This window comes from Equus caballus, chromosome 18, assembly GCF_041296265.1.
Source record: "Equus caballus isolate H_3958 breed thoroughbred chromosome 18, TB-T2T, whole genome shotgun sequence".
In the NCBI taxonomy this organism is placed as follows: domain Eukaryota; kingdom Metazoa; phylum Chordata; class Mammalia; order Perissodactyla; family Equidae; genus Equus; species Equus caballus.
Genome location: NC_091701.1, coordinates 52,887,706 through 52,906,674, shown reverse-complemented (window position 1 = coordinate 52,906,674; position 18,969 = coordinate 52,887,706). Strand labels below are relative to the sequence as shown.

Here is an 18,969-nt window from a genome sequence, read left to right as displayed (position 1 = left end):
ACAAGGGAAGAGAGGACAGAAGTAAAAAGAGAAATTAGGACCAATTTAAATAAAGGAAACAGATACCACAAAATTAGTGGGTGCTGCACAGAAGGTAAATGATTAGTGAAATAAATGAAGGCAGGGCATTATGTGAGAATTTACTTAATGGTTGTTATAGCTCCAGCGTATATGCCATAATTGATAAATAACAGAGTAAATCACAACCAAAATTTGCAAAGCAGCAGAGCAAGCCAAATTTCAAATGGGAGGGAAGTCACAAGTTTTAAGCCCTCATTTTGCTTAAAACAAAATATTTTTAGGATTTCTCTTAATTTTTCCCAATTTCACTTTCACATAGAAACATTTCGTTAACTATTATATTTAAAAAGAAATTAAGTAGAGATTAAATCTCAAGTAAAAATCAAGAAAGCTTGTACAAAAGAAGAAAAGCTTAGAGGAAGAGCAAAAACAGTTCAGCAGTCAGTATAGCTCTGGAGAAATTGGGGTCATTAACTACCTTTTAGCTAGGTTAGTATCTGACTATAAACTGAGTCTAGAATTCACTTGTTTCCGTTTATGATTTATTACAGCCAGATATAATACTAGTTATTCAATTTATGAAGTAATTCACTTATCAACAAATTCTAGATTCCATCATTTAAGTTATAAACAAGGACATATGAAATTGTGAAATATGAAAATTGAGGAAAGAAAATTATTAATTTAGATCGTTACCTTTCTCTATTCTCTACTATAAAACTTTCCGTCTTTTAGCAGAATTTTTTCCTACAAATTCTTCTCACAGTGGATACAGACATTTATTTTCTGCCTTATGTAATTATTTTGAACAGCCAACCTAGTCCCATAAATGTTGGTCATATTCGTTTCGGGGTAAAACCATTAGGATCTGCAAAGTGTTTGTGGCTCTTCTTTTGAGAAATAAGCAAATTAAGGCTTATATTTTTGGTGTTGTTTAAATATGGGTAAATTTATGATGAACGATGTGCAAATAATATAACTGGGATGACCTTTACAATCTGGGTGTAAAGGTACCTTTTAGGGCCAATTTCCTAATTTTTAAATTGAAACTGGAGCCAAGTTTAAAAAATTACGTAGTTTTAATCTATTAGTAAAAGACTTCTGGAGTTGTTAGTTCAGTAAGAACTTCACATAATTCAGCTAAAAAGTACCAGTCATATGGAAGAAAAAAATTACTTTAGATCCTTTACCACTGGAAACAGGTATCATTTTCCTTGCAGTCAAATTTCCCAGCTTCTCAAATTTGTTTTCAATTGGTAGGTACTGTGGGGGAACTCTGCTGCTTATTGATTTTATTATGTCATGGGTCCTTCCTCACATTATGTTCAGATCTCAACAAATGTCTCTCAAATAAGCTTTTATTTTTAAAAGAAATACAATTTTACATGAAGCTACAACATTAATTAAAAAATAAACACTGTCCATTTACATGTATGGAGAATTCATCTTGCCAAATATCTTTAACTAACGTTTTAATTTCAGGAAAGAAAATAGTGTCCTTCCTTGAAACAAATCCAATAATACCATTTTCTATGAAGTTACATAAATGTTAGACTTTTATAATTAAGATGAGGCTACATACAGAAAACCTAAACCTTCAGCCACTTCCTTTTAAAAAGGTTTATTTTATCTTTCTCTCAGAAAACTCATTTAAAGTCAACTAGAAACTGATGTGAGGATAAAAGCAAACACCGACTTAGAAAATACCTGAGCACAAACTTTCTTTCCTTCAGAAAAACGAGCTCTAAGCAGAGGAGACATGAAAAGCTAGTACTGTAAAGAAAGAAAACTTAGGCCTCATAAGCAGAAAAAGCAAGAAAATCTCACTGAGATCATGCTTCATGCTGTCCATTGTTAGATGGGAGCCCTCAGAGCAGTTCCTTTACAGAAAGTTTTCTGGAGTTAAAACGCAAGCATACAACCTACTGAGCACTCAGAGGGTTTCATTATTTATTACACAACTGTGTTAGTAACAGCAATAATGTGTGCAAGGCAGCCCATAATTTCTGAGCAAAACTAATGCCACTAAACCAAAGAAAGGTTCTAAAGCATACATACTCCACTAGGTCGTTTAAAGTTTTTCCTACAATGCTACATTTACAAAGAGTCAAGTCATGCAGTGCTTTAGAGCTTAAGATTTCAGTGTGCTTAAAAAAAAAAAAACAAAAAACTCTCTGACTTCAGAAGCTGGTTATATTTTTGCCTCTCATCAGCTCTGGGAGAATCAGTGTTCCCTTGCAGACCCGTAAGGTAATGCATTCTGAGTCTGCCTGTTGGAATCAGAACAGGAAACTTCCCCTCAACGTCTTTCTGGAGAGTCAAGCTAAATTCACTGAACTTAGAAAATGTGGTACCTTTTTAATGTCCCATGATAGCCTTATATATAGCAATTCAGTTCTTCTTTGAGATTCCCTGGATGACCTAAGTCACTTTTGGAAAAGGTAAATCCGATCATAAATATCTAACTTCACTATATTTCCCTTTTTTTGGATATCAGGTTGCTTCTCCACATAAACTGGAAAAGAGGCAAAGTAATTCATTCTTCAGATACTGGAAAATACTTTGCAATTGGGCATTGGTTGCTCAGGGGAGATGAAGACTTTTAAAAGTTGGAAAGCTTTTTGAAGACAAAATGAAGGGCATTTAAGTATTTTCTTTTTTATAGAATTGCCATAGCAACTGTCAAAAATGAATTTAAAATATATTACAAGTTTACTTTTAATCTTATTATTACCTGTGATTTTAAAGTGGACAAATATTGCCCGTTAAAAACCCTGGAAAAAGCAAGGATAAATTTATACTTAATTCCCGAAATGATAAATCATTCAAAATAGGGAAGAATGCTGAAATTTAATTAGATCTCAATATATCATATCAGCATAAGCTCAAGGTAAGCGTATAAATAGCGAAACCCTTAAGAATAATTTTTATCTTACTTTAAATATAAGACTTGGGGAAAAAACCCAAGATATTTCCTAGGGGCAGTAAATATTGGAAGCTTGTCCTGGGAGACGTCCTTTCATAATACTGAATTGAGTAAGGGGCTTGTTACTTGTATGTCATTAAGTTAGCTCTCTTTTAGAAGGAAAACTCAGTTAAGTTCTGAGACATCAAAGCCTTTCGTAGACTGCTAGCTGCCCTGGGGTTACATTTATTAATTACTGCTGGACTCTAAAGAGTTAATCAGCATTTAGGCTCATGTTCTGGGGTTCTAACAGATGATGTGAAAATATAATGGATTTTACTTTTGTAATTCTTATATACAAACACACTGACAGGATAACAGTTCTTAGGGAAAGAACCAGAAATGGAACAAGCTTTTCTTCTAAATGTCTGGTGTTTTGTTAATTGAAATGAGATCTGAGCACTACTTGGTGCACATGCGGGTCCTTTAACATCCAGGCGCAAGGCAGGCAGGGAGGGAGGAGCGAGGGGGGAGGAGAGTCGCCATGCTGCCATGCTCAGCCCAGCCTTCTCCGTGGGGGGATCGCTGGCCCTGTGGGGAACACTCACCGGGGTGTTGGACTGCTCCGTCAGCTTTTGCTCCCACATCTTCAGGCGTCTCTCTCGCTCTTTGAGCTCCTGCTCTTTAAAGCTGAGATCCCGCTCTAGTTTCTTCAGCCTCTCCAGAGTTGCTTCAATTTCGCACCTGCACAGGGAGAACTGGTTTAAGTCTCAACTTTGCCCAAAGGTATTAAATGCTTAGTGGGTCCATCAGAATGCTCATCAAAGTAAAAGGCTAAAACTTGTGCTTATTTATGCTCCAGTTTTATTGAGATATAATTGATATACATCACTATATAAGTTTATGGTGTACAGTATGATGGTTTGACATATATATTGTGAACCCACATTAGGTTTAGTTATCATCCATCATCTCAAATAGTTACAATAAGAAGAGAAAGCAAAGAAAGAAAAGGAAAAAGTTTTTTTCCTTGAGATGAAAACTCTTAGGATTTACTCTCAACAATTTTCTTATGTACCATCCAGCAGTGTTAACTATCGTCATCATGCTATACATTACATCTTTAGTACTTTTTTAACTGGAAGTTTGTACCTTTTAACCACCTTTCTCCTATCCCACCCCTCCCCAACCCGTCTTCAGTAACCACAGATCTGATCCATTTTTCTGTAAGTTTGGTAAAACTTGTGCTTTTGAACCAAACAGTAAACTATTAGAGAATAAGAAATCTTTCATATCTTTCAAAATCAACAGGTAGTTTCTAGTTTGGAACAATAAGCTCAAAATACTTCAACAAAGCATTGAAGAACCACTGGGACCGGGACCAAGCTATGGAACTGGTGTCCTGGTTTAGCCATTTAATAAATGCTTATGTTCATCTAGCTCTTTACAAAGCACTGTTATATATTATTTCATCTTATTCTCATAACAGCTCCAAGAAACAGGTACTAATCTCATAGAGAGATGGGAAAATGATACTCAGGTTAGCCTATTCACTGGGCTGAGGAACTTGAACAATCGACTGATTCACCTGACTCAGTTTCCCTGTTGTGAGTGGTGGTGGTTATATTACATCAGGGCTTCCCAACTTGCCTCATCCTAATAATTTACCTGGGCAGCTTGTTAAAAAAAAAAAAAACCAACAAAACACAGATTCCTTAAGAGCTCATGATTTAATAGGGCTGGGTGGGGCCTAGGAATTTCCATTATTTAATAAAAAAGCCAGGTAATTTTTACAATCAGGCAAGTATGGGAAATCCTGGACCAGATGAACTCTGAGGTTCTTTTTAATCTTTATAATTTTAAAAGAAAGTTCCCTCCTTAGGCTCTAACGGCTGACCAGCCCCACCACTTGGAACAATATGTCCAGTTACAGAAACCTGTCCTTTACAGAAACCGAGACTGGGAAGATGGCTCAGTGCAAACTGTTTTCTCCTTCAGGGCTATCAGAATGTTCAAGTCCACGTTTACGCTCTGAGAGCTGGAAGCTCTTTCCCTTGAGTTTCGAAAGAGCCTGTGAGCAAAGCAACAGTAATGGGAGAAAGAAGGAGGGAGGGAAGGAGAGCGCAAGTGAAGGAAGGGCTGGAAAAGGTACACAGAGCGGAGGATGCAGAAGGAAGAGACTGGAAATCGGTGACTACCGTCAATTCGCTGTTGAGTGCTGCCAACAGCTGCTTCCAGATGCCACCGGGACAAACCTGCATTACAGACTGTAATCCTGGTTGAGACCTTGACCATGGAAGGTAGGAGCCCCCAGATCTCAGTGAGTGAATATATGCAACCAAAATCTGTCTTTTTTATTTCCAGGGAAAATCAGTTAAGCGGACAGCTTATTCTAAGGTCCTTTGAGATGAGAACTAAGTGAAGGGAAACAAAAAGGTTCTGGGTATTAATTGGCAAAAGCCAGCCCAGGGAACAGCCACTGAGGTGGGTCTGGATTTGGGCCCAACACTTTCCTTTTCTGGTTATCTGAAAATTACCTCAGAGCAAGGAGGGGAGCAATCAAATGGAAAAGCATCTGCTGTCAACTGTCCCTTTCACTGGTACCATTTGAAAATTATAAAACAATATAAACAAAGTCACTCTAAAGTCCCTAAAGAAAGGCACCCAATCAGCAATCTTTCAGAATTATGACTGTATCATAAAATCCAAATTTTATTCCTGCTATTTCTGGCAAAAATATTATGCCCATTTGTAAATAAGTTAGTTTTTATTTTTCAAATGGAGGATGAAGAAAAAAATTAATATGGAAAAACCTCAGGTTAAACTTTTGTAACAAAAAAGAAAGACTGAGCCTTCTTCAGTAAATGAGAGAGTCAGAGGGTGACAAGGAGGCAGCAGGGCTGGTCACGCTCAGCGGCCAGATGGCAGCGGCCTGGGCTGTTGTCTCGGCAGTGCTTCTGCCAAGCCAGTCCCGGCTCTCCTGCCAGGGAGGCCAATCTCACCGATGTTCTTTCTGATCAGGGTAAACGGCCAACACGTTCAATAGCACTTGTAATTTAGGCCAACGATTCATCTCAAGTTCCAGTTCTGGGAGCCCACTGTGAGTCTGAGCCCTTCTGGACAACAGGTCAACAGCTAAGTAAGCTGAAGGCCGACACAGGAAAACAAACACTGCCGGGGTAAATAGGCTTGCTCAATCTCTCTCTTCAGGCCCGGCTTCCCAGCGCTGCTCCCCCAGACCCAGGGATCTGACAGCAGTGGTGGAGGTTATGCCATGAGAGTCCCCAAACCCAGAGGGCTGCGTAAAGACAGCTGCTGCCCTGGCTGTCCGCTTTGTTTTTGCTGCTGCGTTGTTTTGTGCTAAATGCATCTGCTGATGCCCTTATGTAACCTTCCTGTTCTAAAAATATAGTTTAAGTGTTTCAGTTGACGAAAATTATGGTTTTTCTCCTAAACCAAATCCAACTAAGGTTGACTTCAGCTAGTATCAATTCTCCATATGCCAAAAACAGGCAGTGAACTGTAATCAACTTCTTTTATTAGACAGAAACTTATTTTGAAATAAAAGGTCAATTTGTCAAAACAGCAGTATTATATTTATTACATGATAAATATACAAGATGTATATTAAATTTAGTGTTATGTGTTAAATGATTTGTGCTAATATCCAAATGGCAAAGATTAAATTTTTTTGCTCTCTGTTTTTTCTTTTTAAGACAGTGTGCCACAGTGAGAGTATTCTGATCACCAAGGAAGAAGACAACCGCCTAAGGGTTTTGCCAAGAGACACAGATCCGAATGCTCCATCACAGCACCACAAAGTTTGCTCAGTGCAGGTTCCCATGGGTCTGTGGACACTCCTATGGGGTAAGGAAAGCTGAAAACATGACCAACTGGATGCCACATTTTCTGTTCTTAAGGCTCACTGCCATTATTGCTAATAAGTCAATGGGAGGAGAAACAAGCTGAAGATGTGATGAAGAGGCAACGTCTGACACTAGATTTCTTTCTTATTAGGTCAAAGGAAAGAAGATACTTTATGTGGTTTTTATTAACCTAGTTTTAAAAAGAATTTTCAGAATAATCACTTCATATTCTGAAACTAGAGTTCCATCCGCTCTGTGTGTAGAGGGAGTTCTACCAGAAAACAGGCATTTGCCAGAAACACCAGAGTAGGACTGGAATCAGACTTCACTGTGACTCGAATTTACTACACGCGCTTTGGACTCTAGTCACATGGTCTCAGGCCCCAGAAAGAAGTTGGGGGAAGGGAAGGGTGGTCTCAATGTGTTGTCCTTTGACATACTCAGGTGATCTGACAGAACATTTAATTCTTTTTGGCACTTGGTATATGGAGTGAGACAGTTGTTTTGCCTTAATCATAACCTAAAATGATGATGCCCTGCAATACTTCTCTTTGCTAAAAAGAAATCTAGTCAAGTGAGCATGGGATGCTAACGAGTGGAAGGCATGACATTGTCACACTGGCCACAAGTCCAGGAACAGCACGGCACAGCATGCGTGTCACAGCAGGCCTATGGAATCGGACCACCTGGGTTCCACTGCTGGCTCTGTCTCGCACAGTATCATCTTGGGCAGGTTCCCCAACCTGTCCAGGCCTCGGTTTTTTCATCTGTGATATAAATTAGGGTTGCTATGTGGATTAAAAAAGATAATCCAAATAAAGCACAAGCATCTGGTAAGAATGTAATACATGACAGCTGTGTATTATTGTTATTCTAATTAATATTATTCTCCATGTTTTTAACCAATTGCCAAGTTCAGTTAAAACAGTTCTGAGGCTTCTCCAACTGTGGTTTAGTGGTTCAGGCAAAGATCTATATTCTCTCTCCAGCCCTCAGGATTCATTAGTTCCTGAAAGAGAGACAATGAGGGAGCCCCCAGGGCAACCGTGCGCCTTTTACTAAAATACATTAATGTAGTACCAATTTTATTCCCTATATCTTTTCATCTTGAAGCATTTAATAAATTAATTATTCAGCAATCCAGATTTATTGTAGAAAATAAAGATATACAAATATAAAGCACTCTCCCGTAATCTCATTACCCAATGATAACAGTGACCTTTTGATACTTTTCTCTATGTACACATAGATGTACACACAAATAAATGTTTATTTTACAAAAAATGGAATCATTCTAAACATACTGGACTGTAGCCTCTTTTTAAATCATTCATCAGATCTGCATTATCCTAAATGGCTCTATATCATTCTGTAAATGAGGATATAATTTTTTAAAACCATAAAAACAAATAAAAACAAAAATAAATCTTTTATTACACTTTATGCCATTTCCAGCTTTAAAATTCTAAACACTGCTGTGATAAATACGTGTCCACACATTCTTGCACAACCTTCTCATTTATTTTCTTAGGAATGAGGTGGTTGTGGTAGAGGTGTCTGATGTTTATTGCCAGACAACCTTCTCATTTATTTTCTTAGGAATGAGGTGGTTGTGGTAGAGGTGTCTGATGTTTATTGCCAGACTGTCCTCTGGAAAGCTAGTATTTTCCCACTAGCAACATGGGAGGGAGTTTATAACACTGGATATTTTCATAATACAAATTTTTGCCAATCTGATAAAAGAATTACATTCCCTCATATTTATTTGATTGCTAAGTGAGGCTGAGTATGTTTCATATGTTTACTGGCCATTTGATTTCTCCTTTTGTGAAATGCCTTTTCATGTCCTTTAGTATGGTATTTTAATTAAAATGGTATTTTAAAGACAGTAACTCTGTCTACCACGACGGTTTTCAAAGTGTGGTCTGGGCACCCACGAGAGCTTTCAAACGACTGAGGAGGTTAAGCTGGTTTTCAGAATAACATTAAGACATGATTTGCCTTCTCTTCTCTCATTCCCTCACAAGTGTACAGACTTTTCTAGAGGCTTCATGACATGTGATAGTGCCATAGGCTGAATGCAGAAGCAGGATTTATTATTTTTAAATGAACAATAAATACATATTTAAATTTTTTCTCAGTTCTAATTTTGAATGTGACAAATACTGACAGATATAACTCATTAAACAGAAGCTCTTTGGAGTCCTCAATAATTTTCAGAGTGTAATGGCGTCCTGAGAGCAAAAACTTTTCAAACTGCTGATCTGTCATACAGGGAAAAGAAAAAGTTCTAACGGTATGGCATTTGTTTTGGAAATTTATTTATGATAGGTATTGCTTTTGGCCATATGGAGGTTTTACATTTTTATATAGAAAATTTATCAACTTTCCCCGTTTCCTGATTTTGCTGACATACTTTTAAGGACTCCCTATCTCGAGGGTGTTATTAGGAGTGTTAAAATCCTACTAATTCTTCGGATAACAGATCAAACAGCATTTCCTCAGGGAATCCTTTTATTATATCCTCAGACAAGATTAGATTTCATGGTTACATACTCTCAGATGTCCAGTACTTCTCTGTCATAATACTTATCAAAATAGTAATGAAATAGTTATTTGCATGTTTATATTTAATAGGTTAATACTGGACAATCCATGTGAAGCGGGACTGCTCTGCTCATCACCACACCCCTATGCCTAGAAGGGCACCTCGCCCAGGCAGAGGTTCAATGAATATCTGAGTGAATGAATGTAAGAAGGACACTTGTCATGCAAACAAATTAACTTACATATTTATATTCTCTTGTGTAATATCATATTGTCTTTTTACAGTATCACCCCCATGGTATTTCCTTCCCCAAATATTTATTGAGCAATTGCTGTGGTCAAGGCACATTCTAGATGCCATAGGTACAGTGACGAAAAAAAGAGATTATCTGACCCTCTTACATTTTAGCCAGTGAGACACACAGTAAACAACAAATTGCAGAATTACTTATTAATTCCCATAGCAGTACCAGCTACGAGAGAGAAGCTCTCCAAGCACATAAAATGGGACCTCACCTAGACTGGGGCCAGGAAACACTTAGAGACATGCTTCAGCTGCTAGCTGAATAACCAGTAGTCGGGTGTGGGTGTCAGGGGTGGTACACTGCTGAAATGGGATGAGATTTAAACAGAAGAAACTACATTTGCAAGGACTCTGAATGAGGAGGAAATAAGCATTTGTTGAGGGACTGAGAGCCAGAAATTATGGGGCAGAGTGATGTTCTTAAGATGTAAAGGGTGCATCTTAAGATGTCCAGAGGGTCTCATGGGTCTTTGTCTTTGAGTAATAAGAACCCCTTAAATGGATTTTAAAGGGGAGTGATCTGATTAGATGGGTGCTGATCTCTTACTGTAGGAAACAAATATCACTTACATGTTTGGTTTTCTATCATTTCAGCCCAGAACAAAGTCCCTCACACCTAGACCCGAGCAGACAGTATTACTTTTGTATCCCTAAATAAAAATTCACTTAACTCTCTGGCCCTAGATAGAGCTTTCAAAAGAATAAAAATAAATAAGGTTATGGTAAAACACCAGTCAACCAGAAAGCCCAAAGAAATGTCTATAGGCGTAAACAACTCCGTCATTTTCAGAGTGCATGCAGTGTTCCTCCGGCATCAGCAGGTGGCGTAAGGCGTCACGTTAACGGCCCTGGCTATCAGGAGGAGAGATGAAGTTACTTAGCTCTCTGCTGAGTCAGGGAGGAATAATGTGAGCTCCCAAACATGCTATTTATATTCGTGCATCATGTGACCTGGCTGAAATGTCTCACCCCGGCTTACTTCTTCCACTCACACAATGCAATTTTCTCATTACTAAATTTGCTTTACACTTGACAAAATTTAATAGGCTTTATAACATCAAAAGTTTTCTTTAAAAAGTGTTTTTATAGTCTCTCTACCACCTCCATCAACAGATACAGTGCTCTGCAAATTTCTAGGCAAACAGTATCTTTATTTCTCACTGGACAGAGGCCAAAGCTTCCTAACACAGAGTGCACGCAGAGAAACGTCTGGTAACTGTCTTTTGTCTCAGAAGATAGGATTTCAATATTCTTTCCAAATACTTAGACATATGATAAAACAACAAGCTTAAAGGAACACTCTTTTTTCTTGCATATGAAATGGAGGTACTTATTAGATCTCCAGAAATTTTTCACACACAAAAACAAAAACAAAAGCCCCAATTTCTAAGCTGTGAATCAGGACTGCCGTCAGGTTCTCTGCTTCTCCTCTTTGCTGAAGCCAGTCACGCTCCTTAAAAGCCAGAGGATGGGACACGGGGATGAGGCCTACCTACCTCCACTCTGCCTTGTTGTGCAAGAAGGAGTTACACTGGTCAGAAAGCTTAGTGTCATTTGACATAGACTCCAGAATCGAAATGATCTGCTTGAAAGATGGCCGTTTCTGAAGAAGAGAAAATAAATAATCACTTGTTAGGACTTAAGAAAGTAGAACTTTAAGAGAAAATCCACATAGTAATAAGTTCAACTCACCATAACAAAATACAATATGATGCAACGTCCTGATTTAGTTATTTTACAATGGGCAGACCGCTCAGGTTTGGGGAACTGTATTCCGTATTTTCAACCAGCTATTCATAAGAATAGACTCAGATGTCATTTTTCTATCGTGTGGCCTAAGGTTGGAATAATTAGTTTTTCTCTAGGTAAGGGAAGTACTAATTCTCTTTTGGGTATGATTAAGAACTCCTAAAAGGCAAAAGTGAAGTCCTTTAAAAATCTGTGTGATAAAACAAGTCTAGTGAAAGTTAATGGTAGAGCTGGGTGGTAGGTATGCCAGTTTTCACCGTAAAATTCTGTCAACTCTTCTGTATGTTTGAAAATTTTTACAACAAAATGTTGGGGGAAAATCTACTTATCAATCTATCAGAACTAATACCATTTCCTGAACCAGTTGCTCAGAGACAAATTCCCAATTACAAAGCTATCATAACCTCATGTTCTCAATGTTTATTCCACGTCATAACTAGCTGCGTTGCTGGGAAAGCCTAAGGTTCTGTTTACTAGAAATGGACAAGGCAGTGGTTAAGGTGTATTTCTTTAGCTAGCAGTAACTACACTCGTCTGTCTCTTTAGGCTCTAGCCAAGGCCGAGACAAAAGGTTAAAAATGGAGAAAGATAACAAAAGGATGATGCACAGGCTCTCCTCATCACGCCTCATAATTATACCATTCCTGAATAAATTACAGTTGCAGCTATTAAAACATGCATTTTAATTTAGGAGCAAGAAAACCAAGAAGGAAGAATGTCGAGGTAGTTTGCTCTCTGGACTTGAGTGTTTCCTACATTAAGAAGGGCAAATTTTTCATTTCTCAGGAATATAAAACTGGGATATTAATTCTGAGTTCTGTCATTACCGTGCTATTTTAAGGACATGGGAGTGTGTGTGCCCATGTGTGTGTGTTTTAAGAAGAGCGCACGAGTAGCTGAATGTCACTGACGTACAGCAAGCCTTCTGATCAGCAAAGAAAATGCCTTAAGTAGGATATTTGAAAAAGATGCTGTCTTCTTTTGACTTTGTTCACATTTTAATTTGTCCCACCATTTGTCAGGCTGCAAAAGGAAAAATGTAATTGTTTTCACAGGGACTAATTATGTAACAAATATAGGATTTTCATTTTGCATGGAAAAGCAGCAGGAGGAGCTAATTAATTTTTAAAGAATCATTTTTTCCCAACATTTAATCATTCTTGAAATAAAGATGAAATTCTTTTGCAACTGGATGACAAGTATCCCTAGAAAAGTCTTAATTTTATAGTTAGATTATGCTCTCAGATGGAAATTATCAAAGTGGACATTAAAAAGCAATGACAAGGCAGAATTTTGTGGTAATAATATTTTATGAGTATTATGGTCACAGGATACAACATTTAGTCTAGGATCTTCTGTAAGTTCCTCTGAGGGACTTAGGCTCCCTTTGGTGTTATGTAGGCTTCGCTTATGTAAAAAGTCACAACTAGGACCATTTATTAAGCCTCTACATAGAGTATTTCTTTATTTCTTATCTTCATTTTATGGATAAGGAAAATCAGTCTCAGAAAAGTATAAATTGCCCAGTATCACACAGGAAACAAGTCACAGAACCAGGGACCACGTTCTTAAATCCTTCAAAATATTTTATCACGTGAGGGTAAGATATTACTTCTGATCAAACTCAGGGTTTTAACTATTATTTTTTTCCTTATTTAAAAATGTGACTTTAGAACTTGAAACAATATCCATCTGTACTTCCTTTTCTTTAATAAAATATTTTGAGCACCTGAGGGTGCCAGTGGAATGACCCGACATTTACTTAATGTCAGCTTTCTCTTGAATACATTTCCCCTCCTCCTTGCAAAAGAACATATTTCTACAGGTGAGCTGAATATTTTAATCTATGTGTTAATACTCTAAAGTCTAAGGGCTGAAAAAAAAAGAAATACAATGTTTTCACCACCTGTTGCTCTATATATGTGCACAGGACTGGCTACTTGAGTCAACAGCGAATTGGGCATCTACTTAGTAAATTTATGTAAGGTGCTCTAGAGAAACATATAAAAACTAGCTCTCTTCCCTCAGAAAGCCTGCAACCCATCTATGAAGAAAAGATAATTTAAAAAAATACAACAGTACGAGGTAAGGAAGTAGCCCGGATTGTAGTTTAGGGAAAGGAGTACTAAGTGTGGGCTGGGATAAACAGAATAACCAGCAGAGGCTTGATGACGAAGTAATGCAGGGAGAGAGGAAAGCAGGAAGAGAGCGCATTCCGGGAACGAAGGTGTGTAAGGTGTGTCTAGAGATCAACCGTGAGAGCTGGAATGGGGGCTGCGGCTGGGTGGATAGTCAAATCAAACACAGGGGCATGTGTTACTTGTATCAGAATAAAATGCCATGAATCTAGGAAATAAAAATCACACTTTCTTTATACTTCACCAGGCTAGAACCCAAGTTTCCTATGGTCCTAAAGAAGGGTCCCCTTACTACATGTTACAGACACACCGCCTTCACGGCTGGGCCTAATGTTGTGTTAGGCGTTTACACTATCATTTAATTAATGCACCATAAATATATATTCTTAGAATTTTAATTAATGTACAGTTTCCAATTAAGAAATTCAAAACCTGCTTTACATACTAAAATATAATTACAATTAGAGAGATCTAGTTGCATTAATCTAATTCAATGCAAATAATTTCAGGTGAAATTTCTATTTAAGTATCAGAGAGGAAAAACATTGCCAAATTACTATATATGCCAAATGGACATATAACTGGTAGAAGGAGTATGGAAAGGGTAGTCTGATATCATTTTAACAGTATAAAGTAAATGTTCTAGAGCAAGCTTACAAATAGCCACTTATAGTTTCTACTGGATTAGTCACAAAGTGCAGGCTTTTCTCTTAATGCTTAAAAATCTCCATATTCTGCAAAATCACACACTAAAATAATAGGGCATAAACAGGGACAGGGCAGAACATTCAAAACCTATGCAACTCTGTTATAGAATACTAATAAAAACAATAATAAACCTAAATAAAAATACTAACGCAGTTTAAAACAATATAAAATTCTTTAATAAAAAACCAATACTAAGTAAATATAGGACTCTCTAAAAAAGGGTGAAGGTAGTTAGATGAACAGGAGTGAAAGCAAAGATTGAGGCTGCTGGTTATCAGGGCAAAGGTGAACCGCACAAGGCTGCGGAGAAGCAAGAATAAACTCTTCCGAGACAAAGCACGGGTCAGCGGGGCCGACAGGGAGCCCGCGGATGGAGGGGTCTCCTGCTGCAGTCCTGGGCACACTACTGTCCTGGGTGCACAGCTGCCCTCACTTAGTGGTGCGGAAGGACGTGCTGGGAAACATTCTGCATCGTTCAGTGTGAATTCGGTATTATATTAACACAATTCCCATACTCACCAATTGTTTTTGAGTTATTCCCACTAGAGAAACGTGTAGAAGAACAGACTATATGTTATCATCATTCCTTCTTCTTGGGGGTCAGGTTGGAGCTGGGCTTAAATTAAGGATGAAATTCCATTCTTAAGTCTTTCTTTTCAGATCTCTATTTAAAAGGTCAGTTTGTAATCCATCAATTTCCACGAAAAGCTGGACAAATCTAAGTGTAAAATTTTAGTTCCTTTCTTGAGTGTCTCTCTCTTATTCTAATGCTGAATCTGAGGATCGTCTTTATCTTTTACCTTTTTATTTTGGAAATTTCCAAAGATTCACAGAAGTAGAGAGAACAATACAATGAACCTCCACATACTAATACCACTCAGCTTCAAAAACTGTCATGGCCAATCTTGTTTATACTATCATCTGTTTCCTTTCACTTTATTTTAAAGCAAATCCAAGACTCGCCTATCATTTTATCTATAAATATTTCTGTATGTACGTGAGGATCTTTTAAAATGATCTTTGCAGGGAAAGGAAATGGGCCGTTCATGCTCGAATGTGATAACCACATGAAAGCCTAAATTTTGGAATTTCTCCAACTCTATTGTCATAGTTTAAAAAACATCACTGAAAGTGGACAGGGAGAACATAGCAAGATTCTCCAGAAGTGCCGCTTTTGCCTGACCTTTGGTCAGAAAGGCAATATAGTGTAGTGGTTAGCAGCAGGGACACATATCACACTGCTTGGGTTCATTCTCCAGCCCCACCACTTACTAGCTGTGTGGCCTTGAGCTCATTATTTAACCTCCGTGTGCCTGGTTCTTCATCTGTAAAATGAGGATAATACCAGTACCTATTTCACAGAGAAAGTCTGAGGAATAAATGAGGTAATGTACATAAAGTGCTTGGAGCAGTGCCTGGCATATAATAAGCACTGTGTGCTAGCCATTTTTATAACATGAAAGTGCAACAGTTATTATTAAAGATTAAAAACAAAGGAACAGAATTCCTTTTATTGAATCAAGAACGCCAGAGTGCTGTACAAAAGCCCATGGTGAGTTTCTCAGGATCAAGATAAGCAGATGTCAAGAGAAAGCCTCAACAGCCAGTCTGGGGCTCACAGGAGGAGCAGGCTGGCTTTGCTTTGGGATGAATTTTATTACCCCAAATTTTAAAAACTCAAAGCCAAACAAACAAGTGAAATTAAGAATTCTAACAACAAGAAGAACATATGTGCACAAACCTTGGCATCAGCTTCCCAACACTGGCGCAACAGTTCAGCAAAGCTTCTCGGGCAACTGCTTGGAATGGTTAATCTCTACAATAGAGAAAGAAGACACACCAAAACGAAATAAAACAAGGATTTACTCATGACCGTAAGTAAATACGAATTGAAAAGTCATAAAAGAGTTAAGAGCACAAACGAGACATTAAATTTAAAGCTTCCATTGATTAATACATGACAGGTGAGAATTTTGCTTAGATTCGTAATATCTGATCTCTAAAGACACATATACTTTTCCTCCCAAGAGGAATCACCGTGGTGGAGAAATCAGGTTCAGCACAGCAAATGGAACAAAATCTAGAAGCAATTCTAAAAGAAACTACAGTAGGAAAGGGGCAAGTTGGAACTTAAATACTAAATCTAAAACCACAAATCTACCACTGTGCTTTTATAGGCAACTCTGAAATATGCAAACAGGCCTGGCAACTAGGAAAGGAGTTCAGCGTTGGCAGTAGGTGTACAAGTCTGAGAACATCTTCAGTACAGGCGATCAGAAAGATAATTTCAAAGAACTGTGCATTTTCTCATCGGCAAGTAAGACATTCTGAATGTATGACTCACTATGGCTTAGTTTTGGTCAAACTCATAAACTGTAAGGACTTGGTACAACAAAGACTATAACGTGAGGCTCAGTCCTGTTCTAACACTCTACAGTAGTGTTTCTCGCAGACCACGCAGTACCCCTCGAGGCTGCTTAGAAATCTACGGAGGCATTTGTGTTTGTTTCAAAGACTGGAGGGTTGCACCTGGAGCAGGTCAAGAATGTGAGACATCCTTCAGTGTATCAGAAAGCCCTGATTAAGAACTCTCTTGCATTCCACCAAACTTCAAATGCTCCATGTGCATTCATGTAAGTAAAACAAGGGAACAATGAGGCTTATAATATTCTGAGCCTAGAACTTAACTCTGGTTTATAAATAAACACAAAGTATTTTTTGAACAGTTTTAAAATGCACTGAACTTTCTAAGAATGCAACTACCAAATAAAATAAATCAAGGGCAGATTGGTTTTTACATTATTCATAACCTTACCAAGATTTTTGGAAAATGTCACCTACAACAGTGTTGCCTATGGTACCGGAATCATTATTACAACCCCATTCTACTCTGCATGTGTAGCTGGTGACTTCCTTTTATCCATCTAAAACTGTCCCGTTATCTCCTCTGTGGTCATGCTGAGCGTTTATACCTTGCGATACATATTTCATTTATTTCTTCTTTCTATTACAGTCGGAGCATTATGTTGACTTAAAACACAATGTGTGTAGGTAGGTTGTACTCCCTCTAAATTTCACTTCAGGGAGGAAGAGAGAGCGTCAACACAGCTGTTATGAAAAGAGCGCTGGGTGAGACAGAGCTGACAACCACCGCACTCAGAAGGACGAGGGAGATTTCTTCTACAGTATTGTTTGCCAAAGAAATTTTTCAAATAAAAAACTTAAAGATGAACTTAGTTGGACTGTGGGGGAGGCTACGTGTAAAACTAGAAAAATAGTCTCCTTGGCAAGAAAACAGACAATCTATACTTGGAATTACAAATAACTTTAAAATCAAAGTAAACCAAAATAAATAAAACCTTAAAACAAAGTACAAAAACAAAACAAAACAACCCTCTCCAAGTTGGAAGCTATGCTAAGCATTTTTTAACTTCTAGTCTCGTGATTTCATACAACAGAACAAGATGTAGTAAACCGTACCATTATTTTCCTGTAATGTAAGCTGGAAACCTTTTGATGATCAAAAGGAAAATTAGGTGTTTACTTTCTAAAAAAAATATAAGATCGTTGGGGGTGGCAACTAATAAAAACAGAAAATAATTGCAATTATGCAACTGAATGTACTCCATGTGTAATGAAAAATAATTTTTCATAAAGGGTAACATTTTCAATATAACTTTGTCTCAACATTTTTCCAAGAACTAACATGTGAACTAGATGAATATGGATGTTGATTTTTTTTAGATATCACGTCTGAGACATTATAAAAGGAGGCATAATTATTTTAAATTATCTGACATGGTCATATATCAGTTAAATCCAGACTCAGACACTTTTTGTAAGGGATTATTTTGGTGCATTAAAAAGTACTTTAAAAGAGAATCCAAAATATTTAAGTCCCAATTACACAACTATGGGCATTCCTAATGCATTAAAACATTCTGAAATAACAGATGTTAGCATCATGTTTGCAACACTACTTAAAACTTAAATATTTTAAAATAAAACAGTTTCAAATTTAAAATTAAAATATTTCACAACCACTGAATTAGTGATGACATTTTTTAAAGACCATATTCTTTTTTGCATCATTTTCTACATAAGATGCAAAAATTATTTTTAAGTCAAGTTTATTATCTTTTTCTAAATCATCATCAAGAAAAATGGATTAAGTTTTTTGAGGATTTCTATGTTAATCAAGAATAGTAGTTTTGCTACTTAGAACAAAACACATTTTATATGAGAATCTAAGTATTTATAAAGATAGAAATTATGCAGCCAGAATGGTCTGAAAGACCACTAATTGAGTTCTGAGGAAATTCCAAAGGCAGATATACTTATCTGTAAGATTTAAAAAATTTATTAGTAATACCCTCTTAGTTTCACGACTTCTATACGGTTCATTGTTTCCTTTGTCAAGTTTAACAAGGCTTTATGGATCTAGTTTTAATAGGATTTAATATTAGGAAAAGCATTCTTTGAAGGCCTTATTTCATTATTATAGGTTTAGAAGCAAAGACCCTCAGATTTAATTTTTTTAAAGTATTGATCTTCCTATAGATGCAAAAAGCAATCCTAAATGGTGAAACTGAACAAGGTCTAGAGTCTAGTTAAGAGTAATGTGTCAATGTCAACTTTCTGTTATTACACTATACCCGTATCTCACCAGTGGGGGAAGCTGGGTGAAGGGCGCACAGAATTCTTTGTAATTTTTGCAACTTCCTGTGAGTC

General features: G+C 37.3%; 1 protein-coding gene across 4 annotated transcripts in view; it reads right to left on the bottom strand.

Moving 5' to 3' along the window:
• MAP3K20 (mitogen-activated protein kinase kinase kinase 20) overlaps window positions 1-18,969 on the bottom strand; it is a 167,547-nt gene that overhangs the window by 42,507 nt on the left and 106,071 nt on the right. For all 4 annotated transcript variants that reach the window (XM_070242022.1, XM_023622009.2, XM_001499196.6 and 1 more), the window contains 3 exons: window positions 15,980-16,054; window positions 11,140-11,246; window positions 3,535-3,670 (listed from right to left, as the gene is read on the bottom strand). In XM_070242022.1, coding sequence (XP_070098123.1) covers window positions 3,535-3,670; window positions 11,140-11,246; window positions 15,980-16,054 — 318 coding nt within the window. The remainder of the gene's footprint in view (window positions 1-3,534; window positions 3,671-11,139; window positions 11,247-15,979; window positions 16,055-18,969) is intronic.